A 16,311-nucleotide genomic window follows, 5' to 3' on the forward strand; every position below is an offset into this window, starting at 1 on the left:
TGCACTCAGACATTCAAACAGCAAAGCCCAATTTGAATTTACAGCCTTTATGGATCCTAAAGATGGGCGTTTTGTCTGAATTTTCCCGCATTACTCTTCAGTTCAGAGATGTGTAATATCAGATGTGGTACTTTCCACCTTCTCATTTGTTCAGTGTGTTATAAGTTGAGCTTAATTGAGAAGTCTCCATCCTAATCACGATTTTCTACCACCTAGGTTCTGCTGCTGATTGACATTGAACTGTCCTACATTAACACCAACCATGAGGACTTCATAGGCTTTGCTAAGTATGTTCACCTCCTCCTCCTCCCCGCCTTTTAATTTCAATTTACAGCGCGACCCCTGTCTCTGCGCAGGAGCAGTGATGCCCATTAAATCTGAGCTGCCGCTCATTTGCTTTTGTGCATCCCCAGAGTTACAAAAGAACGTCTTATAATCATGTAACTCGTAGGGTCCAGTCTAACCCCTTTGCTGTCCAGTAAATCCTCAAATATTTCAGACTTTTGGTGTTTGTGTGGCCTAACGTGTTAAAAATAGATCTAGATAAATCAGAACAGTTGTCTGTGAAGAAAGGAGATTCAGAAAAACCATGATACAAATGTAGTTGATGAAATGAGAGATTCTGTTGCTAGTTAGAGATTTTTTGAGTCTGATAAGTATACCGTATTTTCCGGACTATAAGTCGCCCTTTTTTTCATAGTTTGGCAAGGGGTGCGACTTATACTCCGCAGCGACTTATATTAGAACTGAATTGAAATAAATACATTATTAACCCTCCTGTTATGTTCATTTGTGAGGAACAGAGATGATGTTCCTGGGTCAGTTTGATGGATCAGGTATGTTAAGTGTTAAGAGTATGTTAAGGTTTCTTCGTTTTTTCCGGAATCCGTTTTCTTTTGGAGTTTTTCCTTACCGCGAAGGGGGGTCTAAGGGCAGGGATGCCAGTATAGCATAGTCAGTTTGTTAGTTCATTTTAGTATTTTCCTATTGAACTCTTTGTATTCGTGATCCTTTTAAGTTCATGTTTTACTTCGAAGCCCATCGAGACGACTGTTGTTGTGATTTTGGGCTATACAAATAAAATTGAATTGAATTGAATTAAGTGACTCAGAAAATCAGTAAACCTTTTGTTACAATAAGATCTTGAATGCTAACAACATTCTATTCTATTTTCCAATGATTTCATTGATTCAGAAATGCAATAAAAATGACTACATTCTACAAATACAGGATGAAAACAGAGTATTAGTTGGCCAATGATGCTTCATGAAAGGAATAAATAAATAAGTATGAGAAAGAATTACTGTGAAATTATGAGATAAACAGTCTGCTATGATTGTGTCATATGAGTTTGTGGAACTTATTCGTTCTTGGTCTCAGATTTTGTCAAATAAATTTCCCGTCAAAATGCGACTTATAGTCCAGTGCGACTTATCTGTTTTTTTTTCTACTTTATAATGCATTTTTGGGCTGGTGCGACTTATACTCCGGAGCGACTTATAGTCCGGAAAATACAGTAGTTTGTGATCTTGGTCAGTTGTTAAATTATGAACTAAAAAAAGAGTTTGCCTACTGCAAATATACTGTTACATTTGACACAAAATAACAAGCACAGTCCAGATTTCAGTTGATCAGTAAGGACGATGAGCATTAGTAATGTTGAATTGTTATATGGAGCATGTTTTTATTTATTTATCACTGAAAAGTCACATAACCAGAGCTTGATCCTCAGTTTTTAATATCCCTCATGACAGAAAACAAGCGTCATAAGACAGAGTCAGTTCACCCATCAAGCATGTCTTGTTGCTCGGCAGGCAGATGGTCTCAGTTTTGCTCGCTTTTGCTTCAACGATGACACAATGCACCAACAAGCAAACAGTTCTAGTGTCTTCATTTGTGGCTGCTTTATTTTGAAAACCTCCAGAATGTTGGAGAGCTTTTATGATTTAATGGGGGATAAATCCTGTCAATGAATAGTTGCTACTCACTGGTGTTGCAGTTAGATTAACATGTAGTTGGATTGGAGTTCATCCGTGTGGCTTTTGTGATTTGACCAAGTAACAGAGTAAGCCCTGTGTGAGCATGTGAGGTTCCTGCCCTTCCTCTGCATGGCAAGTGGATTGAAGCAATGTTGTAGAGGTCAGCAAGGGCGTTTTAATGGTTGTCATGACATCACTTTCAGTCTTGACTACAGAAGGCTGGATGATGGTAGCCCTCCAGGGCACTGCAGCAACAGGTGGGCATACAGAGAAGAGTCCAGTGTGTCTGAGACTGTTTGAATCTTTAAAACCTCTATTTTAGCTTCGTGTCTCGTAGTTGCCGTTTTTGGTCTCACTTACTAAAAAGCTGAATTTTTCCAAACGATGAGTAAAATAGTTCTAAAAGCAAAGTGGTGCCTGACTGCTAAGTGTCCAATATTTTCCTCTGGTTGTGTTGTGTATGTCCTCATTGCTGTTTATGTGTTTATCAGTGCTCAGCAGAGGAACACTGCTGTAAACAAGAAGAGGGCCATCCCCAACCAGGTATGCTTTACCCCAACGTTCCATCACTGCCACGTCTCAGCTCAATGTCTCCCATTATTAGCATATTAATCAGTCTTGTGAACATGTCTTAACTATTCATCTGTGCCTATGTGTTTAATTTTTTAAGATTTATCCCACTTTATTTACCTTGATTGTCAGCTGTGCCCAGTTTATTGTCCTCAGGTAGATCTTATCCTTTTAGGCGGGTATTTATTTATGTTTCTCTCTACTGATGCTTTATTACATTTGAAAATGTTATTATGAAGGTCCTCAAGCATATTTTGCTTATTTCAGCACATGAAAATTGAGTAGGGGGCAGTGTAGTTAGTGGCTGGAAAAGACCCCCTTCCCTGTGTTTCTCTGACATTATTCATTTCTGTTTGCATGTCTGCTCAAAATCAGGCATGACGCTCTGATGCAAAACAACAAATAAAAGAATTTTGTTGATTGTTTTGCCAAGCCGTTAATTTAAGCAGCACTTTAAAAAAGAAATCCTAAAATTAGAGCATGCATGGACCTTGCACCGATCAACTGAACCAAAGATATGACATAACCGAAATGTGAAATACTTGAAGTAATTCTAATTGCATGTAACTCTCTTGCTCTGTCTCTCTTTTCCTCTCTCTGACTCTGTCTTTCCTCTGTTCCTCTTTCTTCTGGTTGTCCCATGGATTTCCTTTCATTCTCTATTTCTCAATCTTTCACTAAACTTTTCCATTTTATCCTTTCCTTCCGTATTTCTTCATCATTCCTGTTGCCCGCCTCTTCTCCTTTCTTCCTCTTGGCTCTTCGTCCTTCATCTTTTGGCTTATTGCTTTTTCATTTATTTCGGCTTTGATTTTACGCTGCACCTTTTGCTTTTACACTCCCCCTCCCCTTCCTGTTACTGCAGGGTGAGATTCTGGTAAGTACCCCATAGATTTAAACCACTGCCTGGCAGGGGCAGCAGGGGTAGGCCGTGCAGGGGAACTGAGGCCAGTTTGCAAAGGTCAGCCAGTTCGGTTGGAGCATTAAAAACGGAGTACACCTAAATGTCAGTGTTGCCTACTGTATATGTACAACATGAGATGTCCTACCCTCCTGCAGCTTGGCGATCTTGGAGAGGTCCGAGAGGAAAAGGTAGAGTCTCCAGATTTGCTTAAGCGAAGTGGGTTGTATTAATTGCACCAGAACAATGTAATTTGGACAGTCTTTGCAGTAATTCTTAGCACAGTAATTTTATCTCTCACGTTAATAAGGCAGCAATCGCCTGTAATTCCACTAACATTTTCTCCGCTGAACATTTTGAAGAAGAAGCTTATTTACGACGTGGCGCTTTGCTGTGCTCAAGACCAAATAAAGAGAGAATGAGGAACCCCCCTCTACTCTGGAGCCATCAGTTCTCTTGCCAGTCGGTCATCACCACTGCTGCCTCGTGCATGGACACTCAAAAGATTGCCTTGTAAGAATCATTCTAAATGTCATGGGGACAACAAAAAATTACCCGATTGAACTAAAAGGGTCAAAATCTTCTTTGTTATGTAAGAATTCAGGGCTGATGAGAAAGTTCTGTAAGATGGTGACAGGTCATGATTTTGGGATGCCCTTAAACTTCTTGTTTATTTCCTTTCATCTAGAAATGACAATTGGGATAATGAACTCTAATCAAATCAGTGCCTTTCCTGTTCTTAATCTCTGTAGCAATCTAACCATCAACCAACCAATGAATCATTGGTGCATGACCAGTATTGAATTATTCGGGTCTACTTGCAATAGAAAGACAAAAGCATCTCACGGCAGCTCCTTTCTCATCTCATAACCGGACTAGCTGAAGAGGAAACATTATTTCAAGCTACATTCAAAATATGTTTTTACTGTTTGAAGCTGAGCTAATTTCTATGTCAAGGCAAGCTAGCAGCTGAGCTCCTAACATCTTGCTTTCCTCACATTTAGGCTCAAATACCTTTTTCTTCTTAAAGACCCACTCCGATGAGAATCCTGTTCATGTGGCATTTTTCTAATGATGACAAATCCTTGAGCTTAAAATGAAATTTATGCTCAATTCTTTAATGGAACAATTGTGAATTAGGAGCAAACAAAACATGCAGTTTTTTTAAAAAAAAAGCTTGTTGCTGCAACATAGAAGTAATCTGCGGGCCACAAGCTCCCTGCTCCCCCCCATTCAGCCACATGCGTGTGTGGACGACTGCATCCATGTAGGTCTTTGTATGGCTGGATAGTTCCAATGTTGCTCGCCGTTTTCGTTGCTCTGGTAATATTAGGTTGGGGTTGTGAGGAACAGTAAGCTATCGTGAGAATGTGTAAACAGATGGATGATGGAAATTGGGGGCGGGCTTACTCCATGCCAACAGTCCGAATCACAACTCAGATTTACAACAGCCTTTAAAAGATGGTCGGAGTGGGTCTTTAATATTTGCTATATTTTAGTTTTGAACGGAGAAAAGTTATAGAGAGAAATCCAAAGGCTCTGAATTATCAACGTTTTGATCACTCAACTGTATCTTAATAAAGGTTTTTCCAGATTCTCTCAAACATCATGCATGAAGTTCATGGGAGTCTGTAAGAAACAATCACCTTAAGAAAAACAACAAGGCATGGACGCTGTAGTCTCTGGGCATGATTTGGCTTTTTCCACTTTTTGTTTGGGCCTCAAATGTATTAACTTAGTAGTTTAGCTTTTGTCTCAATAACCCTGACTGTTTGCTTGCTTCTCCTTTAAATCTCTTTCAATACAATCTGGGTGACCTTCTTTACCCCTCTCCTTTTGAAATCAAGCAATCACCTCCTGTGTGTTTGTGCAGTTAACGCTAGTAACCCGACGGTCTTTGAACCTCCAATAGAGGGGTTGGCTGCCACTGACCCGCTGACACTAACATACCGTTGTCGACCCTTTAGTCTTCAACTCTGAGCTGGCATAACAGCATCTGGTGCTGTATGTCTGTTTAATAGCGTTTGTGCTCTGTCTGAACCCCAGTTAAGTGCTTTTAACCTTTATTTGTAGTTTTCATTGTTTCAAAGAATGTATAAACTTCAACTGCGGCCTAAGTAATGGTAGGCTTGCAGACATATTTTTATTATTGAGACAATAAATTGCTGTGAGTTCACAGGTAAGTTTATTAGTTTATTATCAATCAGATCATCGAAAAAAGCAGCACTTAAAGGGGGCCCCACTTTTCAACCGAGTTTGACTTTTGTTAAATCAGTTTTCCTCCATCCTCCTGGTATCCCTCTCTCCCTGTGGCCCTTCTCTGTCCCACAAACTCTCATTATTTAGGTGATTAGGAAAGGCTGGCTAACCATCAACATCAGCATCATGAAAGGAGGCTCCAAGGAATACTGGTTTATCCTGACGGCGGAGTCCCTGTCCTGGTACAAAGATGAGGAGGTGAGAAGAACCTCTCTTTCAGCATCTCACTGCTGCAGGAGTAGATGAAGGTGAAGATGGTCATCTCTTGATGTCCTGCACTGTATTTTGCTGCACATGAGGTGTGTGGCTCCCAGTCTAGCCTAACCAATGTGCAGACTACTGTTCAGTTATAGCTGGAGGAACAGGTAGTCTGAACACTGGGCAGGCGGGGTGGGGGATAGAGAAGGAGAGGAAAGACCCAGAGGTCATTGTGTCTCCAGGTCGCTACCCTGGAACAGTAGGACAAAGGACACAGAGCGTAAACATTTAGGTCTAACAGTTAAAAGCATTGAAAAACTGACTTTAAGAGAACTGTTTCTTTTAAAGTCTGTGTTTTCAATAAATTCAATGTTAAAGTTACTAAATACAAATAAAAGAAAATCAAAAATTTACCTACAAATTATTTACCCCAAAACCTTTTATTGCTATTAAAAATCTTAACACTGTAAAAAGATGTGTTCTAACAGTCTGAGGGTCACTCAAACTAATAATCAAATCATGGTAAACTTGCCAAGAATGTGAAGGAAGACACGGCATAGTTTTAAAACCAGGTTTGAACACTAAATATTCATCACTTAAGTCACGTTACTCACCTTTTCTCCCACTCTGTTGCTCCCACTCATCTGCTGAGAAAGAATCCTAAAAGATGCTGTAAAGTTAAGAATCCAAATCAAAAACTGAAGTACGCCCCAACGAAAACTAAAACAAACAATGACAACAATGCCAACTTCTTGTGAAAAATGTAAAAAACAGTTTGAAAGCTGTAAGATGTTGAAGTCAGACTGACGTGGCAGGCAGGCTGAACTGTTCCAGCCGCGAATTGACTTTGGAATTTGCAGGAAATCGTACAGAGACTAAAGGGGAGGGGGGATTCTGTGTGCATGTGTGTCTCTTTCCCCAAATGAGTCCTGGATGACAGAAACACTATGGATGTTCATATGGATATCAAATTCCTCGCATCTGAAGACATTTGAAGTTAATTTTATGTTTATTTTTGCTGGATTATTTGTTGTTTTGCTGATGGTGAAGGATGAAGACTTTAGTGTGTGTGTGTGTGGGTGTGTGTGTGTGTGTGTGTGTGTGTGTGTGTGTGTGTGTGTGTGTGTGTGTGTGTGTGTGTGTGTGTGTGTGTGTGAGAAGAGGGCGGACGATTGTGTAGAACAAGAATGATGCAACTGTTGGGTCTGATGATAAATACTTCCAGATGTTTCTGCTCAACACCGAGAGCAGGCTGCCCACCCCTGGAACTCCCCCATGCCCCTCCTTTTCGTCCACTCCTCCTCCTCACAAAGAAATGCATCTTCATCCCCTGAGCCTGGTGGTCATCCTCAGAGGAAGTGCATTCCTCTGTTTGCTCATTGAAGGCGCTGACCCAGATTTTGTCTTGATTTCCCTGAATGATTAACACTCCTCTGTGATTTTAATACATAAACCAATATATTGGTTTACGGTTTATGTTATTTTGAGATCCTAGTCAAAATATGATTCACAGCTGTGGACCTCCATAATATCTGAACGGAAAGGTAGAATGTTTGTTTGTGTTTTTGCATCCTAAAGTCTTTTGGCTTTAAAGACAAATCCGATGAAAGTTGTGTTTTTGGTGTTTTAACATCTTGTGGTATTTTTCTGATGACGACGGACATTTATAAAGAAAATTAATCTGAACATCAAATTCTTAGTATTTCTTTATCCAAAATGTTGTGAATTAGCAGCAGACAAAAAGAATCCCATTGGAGCAAGAGCGTAGTTGTGATTTGGAAAACGCTGGGCGGGCCTTAAGCTACCTGCTCCGAGTTCTCGGCAACAGGAAGAGGAGGAGTTACCGGGTTGTTTCACGCCAACGGTCCCGCCCACAGCGGAGGGGAATTTCTATTGAACTACTGCTGCGCTGCAGAAACTATGTCCTAGAAACGCCACAGGTCTTTTGATTTGAAGTAAAAGCGGCATAGTCATAATTAAAATACCTCTGGGGATACTTTTAAAATTGGTCAAAAGATGATCAGAGTGGGACTAAAGTCATAATATTTGAAATTCCTGCAACATGAATAATATTCATTATTAAGAGACTTTTGTGGGTTTGGATCATAAACTCGTAATATATAAAAAAAACAAATCTTAGGAGTTTCTTGCAGGTTAAGGTGGATGATTGGGTTTGTGTGTCGCTGCTTCAGGAGTTATGTTTTAGTAGTTCTGTTCTGTGAATGTCATGTGAGCTTTTGTTTCTCTTCTGTTTCATTACAGGAAAAGGAAAAGAAGTACATGCTTCCCCTGGATAACCTGAAGATCAGAGATGTAGAGAAAGGCTTCATGTCCTCCAAGCACAGCTTTGCAATCTTCAACACAGAGCAGAGGTCAGAGCTGTGGCCTTGTGCGGACGTGGCTGTCCATCCCTGAGAATGTGTTCCAATCTTGACCCATTGATTCAGTGTATAATGGGTGCTGGGGGGATTCCAGAGAAAGTCAGTGATCCTACTTTTATTTCTTTTCAATTTCTACAGAAATGTGTACAAAGATCTTCGCCAAATCGAGCTGGCCTGTGATTCTCAAGAGGATGTCGACAGTTGGAAAGCCTCGTTCCTCAGGGCAGGAGTTTATCCTGAGAAAGACCAGGTGTGAAAAACAAACTTGCAGCCCTTCAAGAACAATCTGTCTGAGCCAAACGGCTCGATGGACCTTTTTGACCGTGTCTTTGTGTTGAATGCGGTTCAGACGGAGCAAGAAGATGCGGCTCCCACGGACACATTCTCTATGGACCCTCAGCTGGAGCGGCAGGTGGAGACCATTCGCAATCTGGTGGATTCCTACATCGGGATCATCAACAAATCCATCAGAGACCTTGTTCCCAAGACCATCATGCACCTCATGATCAACAGTGTGAGTTGAGCATTCGTCAACAGAAGCTTCTCAGAGGATTAACAGTCGAAAATGCTTTCATAGAGATCACATTTATTTATTTTAAGGAGGTCTACAAAGGTATTGGTAATCATGTCTCCACGTCTGGGTTTATGAGATCATTCAGTTTCTCCCAACACAATGACCTTTACCATCCACTGCAGAACCTGCATCTGAACGACGGCCTCTTTCAGTGCTACCTCAATCTTCCTGTCACCCAGTTTGAAAATAGAGGACTTTGTTTTTATTACTGTCTATAATTCTTTTTGCATACATTTATTAACTGTGAAACATGAGGTGACTGTACTTTTTTTTTTTTTAAGCACCTCTGAAAGGCAGGGGTTCACTAACATAACTTCATGCACGAATTGTTGCTTGAGGACTTACTACAACGGGTGCAGATAGAGCACAGTCTTTCCTTTTTATGTAAATCCTTTTGAAATCCCAAAGGTAAAGAGAATCGAAATATGGCACCTTTACAACCCTGGAGCACCTGGATCAGTTTAGAATTGATGTAGAACCGCTTGTATTAAATGCGCCTTTACATCTGGCCTTTCCCCCCCAATGCCACCTTATAAGCCTGGGTTCCTTTGTCCAGTTTGCTGCGCTGCGCCCCTGTGCTACGCCACTGCTTACATTAAATCCTCTTTTGAATGCTGCTGTTCCTGTCATCGGTTATTGCCTGTTGATCACTTGCAAATCCCCAACATATAACATATGCACATGGATTTTGGGACTCTTTTATTAGGAACCCAGTAAATCAGGTTCATAGCAGATAGCTGTCTGTAAAAACCCCTCATGTTAGGAGCAAACTCGGATTTAGGGTGGAAAAGGACTGTTAATGAGTTTGTTTCAATCTATTATCCACAGTTAGTTATTGCTGTGTGCCGTACATGTTTCTAAAATCACAAAGAATTATTTAAAATAAAATGGGTGGTTTAATTTTATAGCACAAATTTTGAGATCTGTTTTTCATATAAGTCTGTAAAAAGGCTCGTCTGCACAGCACTTTTGATTTGATTTTGTAGCTCTAATACTCACTAATTCTGCTCTACAGGCGAAGGACTTCATCCACGCAGAGCTGCTGGCCTATCTTTACTCATCTGGAGACCAGAACAGCCTCATGGAGGAGTCTGCTGACCAGGCCCAGCGCAGAGATGAGATGCTGCGCATGTACCATGCGCTCAAGGAGGCACTGCAGATCATCGGAGACATCAGCGTGACCACCATCTCCACCCCCGTACCTCCTCCTGTGAATGACTCCTGGATCCCAGAGACCAGGTGAGGAGGAATCATAAAAAAGCATTTTAACTTCCTGTAAAATATGATGAACCCAAATCATATTGTTATGTTTTAATGATGTCATTTAGTGGGTCATAACAATTCCAGTTTTAACTCCATCTTTCAGCCCAAATCCTCAGCGCCGGCCACCCGTTGCTGCAGCTCCGCCCCCCAGCCGTCCACCTGCCGTTCGGGGCCCTACACCGGGGCCACCAATGAACCCGTCCCCTCCTTTCGGAACCCCACTTAATCCCTCTCCAGCCTTCAATGCGCCCCCCATCCCGTCCCGCCCAGGACCACCAGTCAGTGCCTTCAATAACAGTTTGGATCCCTTTGGGGCTCCACCACCACAGATTCCCTCCCGGCCCGCCCGCGTTCCACCTGGTGTTCCCAGGTAAACACCCTTTTTTAATAACAGATCAGCAGCGGTTTCAATGTAGATTACTTTTTTTACATTGTTATTATTATGTTTTAATTACCCCAATCCTCTAAAAAGCTGCAGGTTGTCTTCAACGTTTCCCTCATTTCTAGTGACTTCACACATCTTCTCTGAAGGGCTCTTCTTCCTTTTTCTTTTCACTTTTTTTCTTTTTCGCTCTCTCCTGCTGGGCCTCCTGCCTTTCTTCTCTGCGGGGTTGTTTGGTTTCATGGCGGTCTCTCTGTGGGCACGTCTCACTCCTTGTCCTTTATGTTCTCTCCTCATTTCAGCCGAAGACCCCCTGGTGCTCCGTCTCACCGGCCCACCATTATCCGCCCTGCTGAGCCTTCTCTGCTAGATTAGAGCTGTGGCCGAGCCCACCTAGGCATGTGTGTTTGCGTGTGGACGTATGATTCTCCACACAGATGTAGCGGGTGATGATGTGGCGGGTTGTTGAGGGGAGAGGCAGACTTGGAGCGATGCATAACGCTCATCTTCCAGCCGCGTCTACATGATTAATTCATGCAATGTTAATGAGCTGCTAATGTCTGTCTGAGTGCACAGGATGGAAAAGAAGCCCTTTAACCACTTGAAAATGTTCTCACTGCTGTGGAACACAAAGTAAAACCCGATGATCTGATTGACGCATTCTCGTAGAAGATGCAATCAGTTTGGTCAAAATTTGAGTGTTTTTTTTTTTTTTTTTTACTTTTTGATTAGTTTCCTCCACCGTTATCTTCCCATTTCTTCTAGAAGTTCCCGGCATTATATATCTTACATGAAATAACTTATTAAACTTTACTGGCTGGCTCTCCTCTCCCCTCCCATCATTTTGAGATTGTCCCGGACAACCTTTGTGTAAAACACCTATAACCGATTGGTAATGTTTTACTGGAATTTCGTATCTAAAATGATTTCATACTGAAAAAGAAGACCCCAATAGCCTATTATCACTGTTATTTTTGGTGGTGTCAATGATATATATATATATATATTTTTTTTTCTTGTGTTATTTTATTTGAGTGACTGTTGTTTTTAATGATCGTTCTAAATGTAGCTTTAAATCAAATCTTAATCGCAGCAGAGACGAAGCATAAAAAGACACAGGGTAAGGGTTTTCAGGAGACGGAGAATATCTCCAGCTTCCCTCTCTGTGGTTTGTACTTCCGGGGGGAAAAAAATAAATAAAAAGATGTCAACTCGAGTGACCACAAAGCACTTCTAACCGTCTAGCCTTACAGGAAGCTCCTCATAACGGCGAAAATGTAGTCTGTAAAGCAGGACACTATGCACAAATGTCAGAGAGGGAAAGGACAAACGGTCTGTGGAAAGCTTTCTCCACTAATCCTAAGACGTTCTTTAATATCAGCTCAACCCCTTTTGGGTGGAATTAGTTAGTTTTTGGCAGAGCTGATTCAAAGTGATCAGAGCACAGCTGTAAAGTGTCATTTTGCTGATATGTAGATACAAATTTCCTCCTTATCTCTCTAGATTCTTCAGTTTTTATAGCTTCTGCTGAAATTGTGCTTCCATAATTGTACATAGCTGCTCTGAAGAGTTTGTCACAAAAAGCCCGCTTTTGCTATTCAAAGCCCAATACCTTAAAATCCTATCATAGTCTATTAACTAAACAAATAATGAACAATATCTTCACATGGATTAATTCTAGCAGAAAAATGACACATCATTTATAACCTGGGCATTTGTGTTTCTTTGTTCAACCAGCTCTTTAGCTTTTCCATGGTTCTGCTACAGGGATTTCCTGTCAGAATGTGTACTTAGGATTTGAAAAACATATTTAGCTGATAAATATTGGTTTCTTTATACAGTAACTTTTTTTTTGTTTGGATCATTTCACTTTTTTAAGGAGAAAGGGCTCACAGTGGCAGTGGGGTTGGGATACTTTGATGTTATGCTGTTTGGTTTGATCCGTAGCTGACATCCATGCACATTCTTTCCGGAGGAATTCTCTAATGAGGTCTAAAGGGTCACATTACCTGGCGATAAAATAGGGGGGGGGGGCATTGGGTCAAACCATTCAGACGTCCCGTCGCCTCTCGACAGAATGTGCTTTCCGTTTTTACCTTTTTCTCCAGGTCTTGCCTTCTGTGACAGTGCCAGAAAGAGTAGTTGAATCTTTGGGGAAAAAAGTTCAGAAAAAATTCAAATTTGATGCTCTTCAATCCAGAAAACCTTAAGGGTACCATAAATTTATAAGCCCAGGGTATTATTTTTATTTTTATACTCTTCAGTGCCTGTCACTTTAGCTTGCCTCCACTGTAGATGTATCTGCTAACGTAAGGCTGCGGGGTCTCCTTGTGCGCCTCCTGTTTCCCTCCCCTCTCTGAATATGGAAGACGGGGATGGAAACCAACTTGCAAAAGTCTCTTTGTTTTGCAAACCCTTGTCAAGTGCCTCTGCACCAATTATTGATTTGAATAAATATATGGAACTGATTTAGAAAAATAAAGAGGTGTTGTCTACAATAAAGGGAGCGGCTGTGGTGGTTGGTGTCTCTTTGTTGTCTGTGTGCACTTTCTTTCCTTTCTGTCCCCGAGGGTGTAGAGCGTTTTAGTTTTTTCCACTCTTTCTTTGTTCAAATATAAACCGACAAACTGCTGTTTCGGTTGAAGTTTGTGACTTTCAGTCACAACCAGAGTTTTCACTAAGACCAAGATATTTTAACCCCTTCATACCTTTAAAGACTGGACTCCCCTTTTTTTTTAGCATCACCTTGAATGAAAAAAGCCCTGAAAATATACATTTTTTTATATAATTAGAAATAAATTTGGGTATGAAGGGGTTAAATCATGCCAAGTTTTAGCTTCAATTTGCTTTCTAACAAGTTTTTTTAAATTATTAGAGAACAACTTGGTAAAGTTTGTTTTTACAAGTTGTAGATCGTCCACAAATTTCCACGACAGTCGACTTCATCACCTTCAGGTTTAATTTAATCCCATCTAATATTTTGTTTTTGCAGATAACTCAGCCCTGTAGGATTACAGGTCATAAACGCTTTGGACTAAATGGTAGTCGAGCGATTAACGTTGGTTGATTGTTTTCAAACAGGCGACCAGCTCCACGTCGAAACCAGTGGTGATCCCGACCGACACGCAGACCATCCGACTTCAGCCCACGGCAGCAATGAGCACAGAAGAGCAGCGTCAGAAAAAAACCCAAAACGTTTAATAATATTTTACTGTTACACGCACAAATTTGTTAAAAAGCAAAACAGAAAACACAAAGTAATTTGCTATTACTTTAAAATAGTTCTTTTTTTTTTTTTTAAAAACGAGTGAGCAAATGCATTATAGCAGCCTCTAAACAACTGCTGCTGATACTGGTGGGTCGGCAATAAAAAAAAAATACAGTAAAAATATGTAGCTTTAAACATGTATGCAATTTTTTCATAAAGGGATGATATCACTTCACATAAAAGGTAAATAAAGGGATGGAATTTTGTTTAAATGTGCAAAGATGTGCAATAACAATAGTTAAATCTTGTGAATGGAATTATCAGATGGCAAACATCTGACTTGTTTATTTTATACGGAAAAGGTGTGTAAATATGTCTGCTTTTTCACCAGAACATATTTTAGAAAGAGATTTAGATCAAAATGTCATAGAATTAGGGTTTCACCTGTGTTGTTTTGGCCGCTGATTAACACTATTTAAAAAAAATACCCATGAGCTCTGAACATTTAAGCTTTAATAAAGAACAAAGTATAAACAGTTTTTGCATTTTCAGTCTGTAGTGACATTTGCAAATACAGCTTCAAGTATTTTGTGTTTGAGTTCAGGTCGGAATCCATAAAAACTCACGTTTTTGTCTGCAAACATGTTCAGCTCTCAAATCATTCTAAAAACAAACAAACATGCGTGTTATGTACAGACCCGCTTGTTATCAAAGAGACGCTGCAGAGTGTAAATTTGAACGACAGCGACAGTAAGCAGGACTAAAAGGTTGATGCAGGACCAGAAGGACACTCGCCACAGGTTGTCCTCCAGAAGGTAACGGTCCCTGGACTCAAAGGCCCGCAGCACAGCCTGGACCTGCCTGCTCTTCTCCAGATGCCTGTGAACTGACTCCATTGATGACTGGGAAGAAGGAGACCGGACCGAGACACAAAATGAGACTTTTCTTTTTTTTTTTTTTTTTTTTTATGGAGAGGAGCACCTTAAAAACATGTTTTCAACCACTTCTCCTCACCCTGATGTCCTCCAGTCTGTAGTCCACTGTGCTCTCTGTCACTGTGAAGTCCTCCCAGTCTTCTCGGCCTCCAGCTGCGTTGTTCTGACTGTTGACAACAACCTCAAAAAACACCATTTTCTCTGATAGCTTGCTAAAGCTGTTGTCAAAACACAACCTGTAGTCTCCATCCACTGCTGGATCCACCCTGAAAGAAAGCAAGTCACATTTCAAAATAAAAAACTCAGCAAAAAAGTCAAAATTCTGAGGTCAAACTGTAGCCTACATGTGGATGCCATGAGAATTCCGAAAGTCAGAGATCAATCGGTGTCCGTTTGGTGAGATGAGGGCAAAGCCAACATCCAGACCTGACCCTGCTATCACCTGTGATGGAACCATCAGGAATTCAGATTATACAGGCTTTACAACACTGAAACGCTTTTATTTCCACTCCTGACATAAAGTTCACTGCCAAAGCTTATCAGTGCAACTGCTGCATGAAATTCAAATGACAGAGATAACGAAGAGAGCAACAGCCAAACTCTCATGGAGTTCACACAAGCTCATTGTCAGACAGAGCTGAGTTAAAAAAAAAAACAGCCTTTCTCAGGGGTTCCATTTTTGTTCCATGATGCTAAAGTGTGAATGGTTTGACTCCATTTGACATGCTGGGATGTTTCCTTTGCATCCCCCTCATAAGGACGGAACAGTTCTGTGTTGGTTCCTTTGGTGAGGAGCCGCTGGTGTCCAGTTAAAGTCAGGAGGGTGCAGCATGAACTTTGCACTGAGACAGGAATGCAGCTGCAAGAGGCTCCAGCAAAGTCCTGACTATGATGAAGTGATTAAAGGTGAAACAAGATAAATGCTATTCACAAATGTAAACTTTTAGGTTAAACTATGGATTTCAAATTAATCAGTTTTCCTCTTTTAGTTTTGGTATTTTCCACTATTATGTATCTTTTTTAATCACTAGTAAAATCAAAGTCCAAACAGTCTAGAAGTTCAATTTGGACCTATTTCAACAAACTATAAACAGTAAGTAAAAAAAAGAAAGTTTTGTTTATAATATAATTTATTTACCTGGTATTCTACTTCCATGCTGTCATTCCTTGTGGTCGACTGGAAAAAGCATTCTGTGCTGCCAGCAGGTAATATGAAAGTAAACTCCATATGTTGCTTTGCCTCAGAACCCAAAATCAGCCCCACAGTCAGAGTTAAGAGCATTTCCAAACAGATCTGAGCTGTGACAGCCATCATAGCTTATAGTCCATTCAGGAGGTTTCCCTTTACCCCCACCAGTTCCAAGCAGCTGTCCTCAGAATGGTTCATGCAGGAAGAAAACGTTTTCTTTGTGCATAAAAACCCTCTGCATTAGCTGTTCCTTGAAGAAAAACACGAGGTTTGTAGTTTTTTTAGTCTATCCTGATCGAGTGGAGCCACCAGGGTCAGATCAGCAGCGCTTTGCAGATGGACTTCACTCTCACATGAGGCTGTGAGCTCTGACGGTCTGAGGGCTGGACAGGAAGCACCAAGCTGATAATGTTCAACCTAATCTGTTCCTAAAGACATCTATATGTTATATGTCCAATAATGCACAATTGCA

General features: G+C 40.8%; 2 protein-coding genes and 1 non-coding gene across 12 annotated transcripts in view; 1 reads left to right on the forward strand and 2 right to left on the reverse strand.

Moving 5' to 3' along the window:
* dnm2a (dynamin 2a) overlaps nt 1–14,251 on the forward strand; it is a 28,637-nt gene extending 14,386 nt beyond the window's left edge. For 2 of the 10 annotated variants that reach the window (XM_004071376.5, XM_020705257.3), the window contains exons 12-21: nt 217–287; nt 2,471–2,522; nt 3,415–3,426; nt 5,797–5,907; nt 8,170–8,279; nt 8,427–8,538; nt 8,638–8,802; nt 9,878–10,101; nt 10,229–10,495; nt 10,810–13,009. In XM_004071376.5, the coding sequence (XP_004071424.1) occupies nt 217–287; nt 2,471–2,522; nt 3,415–3,426; nt 5,797–5,907; nt 8,170–8,279; nt 8,427–8,538; nt 8,638–8,802; nt 9,878–10,101; nt 10,229–10,495; nt 10,810–10,882 (1,197 nt within the window). In that variant the 3' untranslated portion in view covers nt 10,883–13,009. Of the gene's footprint in view, nt 1–216; nt 288–2,470; nt 2,523–3,414; nt 3,427–3,608; nt 3,642–5,796; nt 5,908–8,169; nt 8,280–8,426; nt 8,539–8,637; nt 8,803–9,877; nt 10,102–10,228; nt 10,496–10,809; nt 13,010–13,588 lie in introns of those variants that run through there. The other 8 variants (XM_020705256.3, XM_078951630.1, XM_078951634.1 and 5 more) reach the window with 5 other exon arrangements.
* Nucleotides 6,010–6,113, reverse strand: mir199a-2 (microRNA mir-199a-2). Its single transcript, NR_107119.1, has one exon. It is a non-coding gene; the product is annotated as a microRNA mir-199a-2 (primary transcript).
* On the reverse strand, nt 14,212–16,209 carry tmed1a (transmembrane p24 trafficking protein 1a). Its single transcript, XM_004071374.5, has 4 exons — nt 15,789–16,209; nt 14,995–15,092; nt 14,730–14,916; nt 14,212–14,617 (listed from the first exon to the last, which is right to left on the reverse strand). The coding sequence occupies exons 1-4, from the start codon at nt 15,963–15,965 to the stop codon at nt 14,402–14,404; spliced, it is 678 nt and encodes a 225-aa protein (XP_004071422.1). The 5' UTR covers nt 15,966–16,209; the 3' UTR covers nt 14,212–14,401.
* Between the last annotated feature and the right edge of the window lie 102 nt (nt 16,210–16,311).

Source organism: Oryzias latipes, chromosome 8 (genome assembly GCF_053564925.1).
Source record: "Oryzias latipes strain Hd-rR chromosome 8, Olatipes_Hd-rR_3.1".
In the NCBI taxonomy this organism is placed as follows: domain Eukaryota; kingdom Metazoa; phylum Chordata; class Actinopteri; order Beloniformes; family Adrianichthyidae; genus Oryzias; species Oryzias latipes.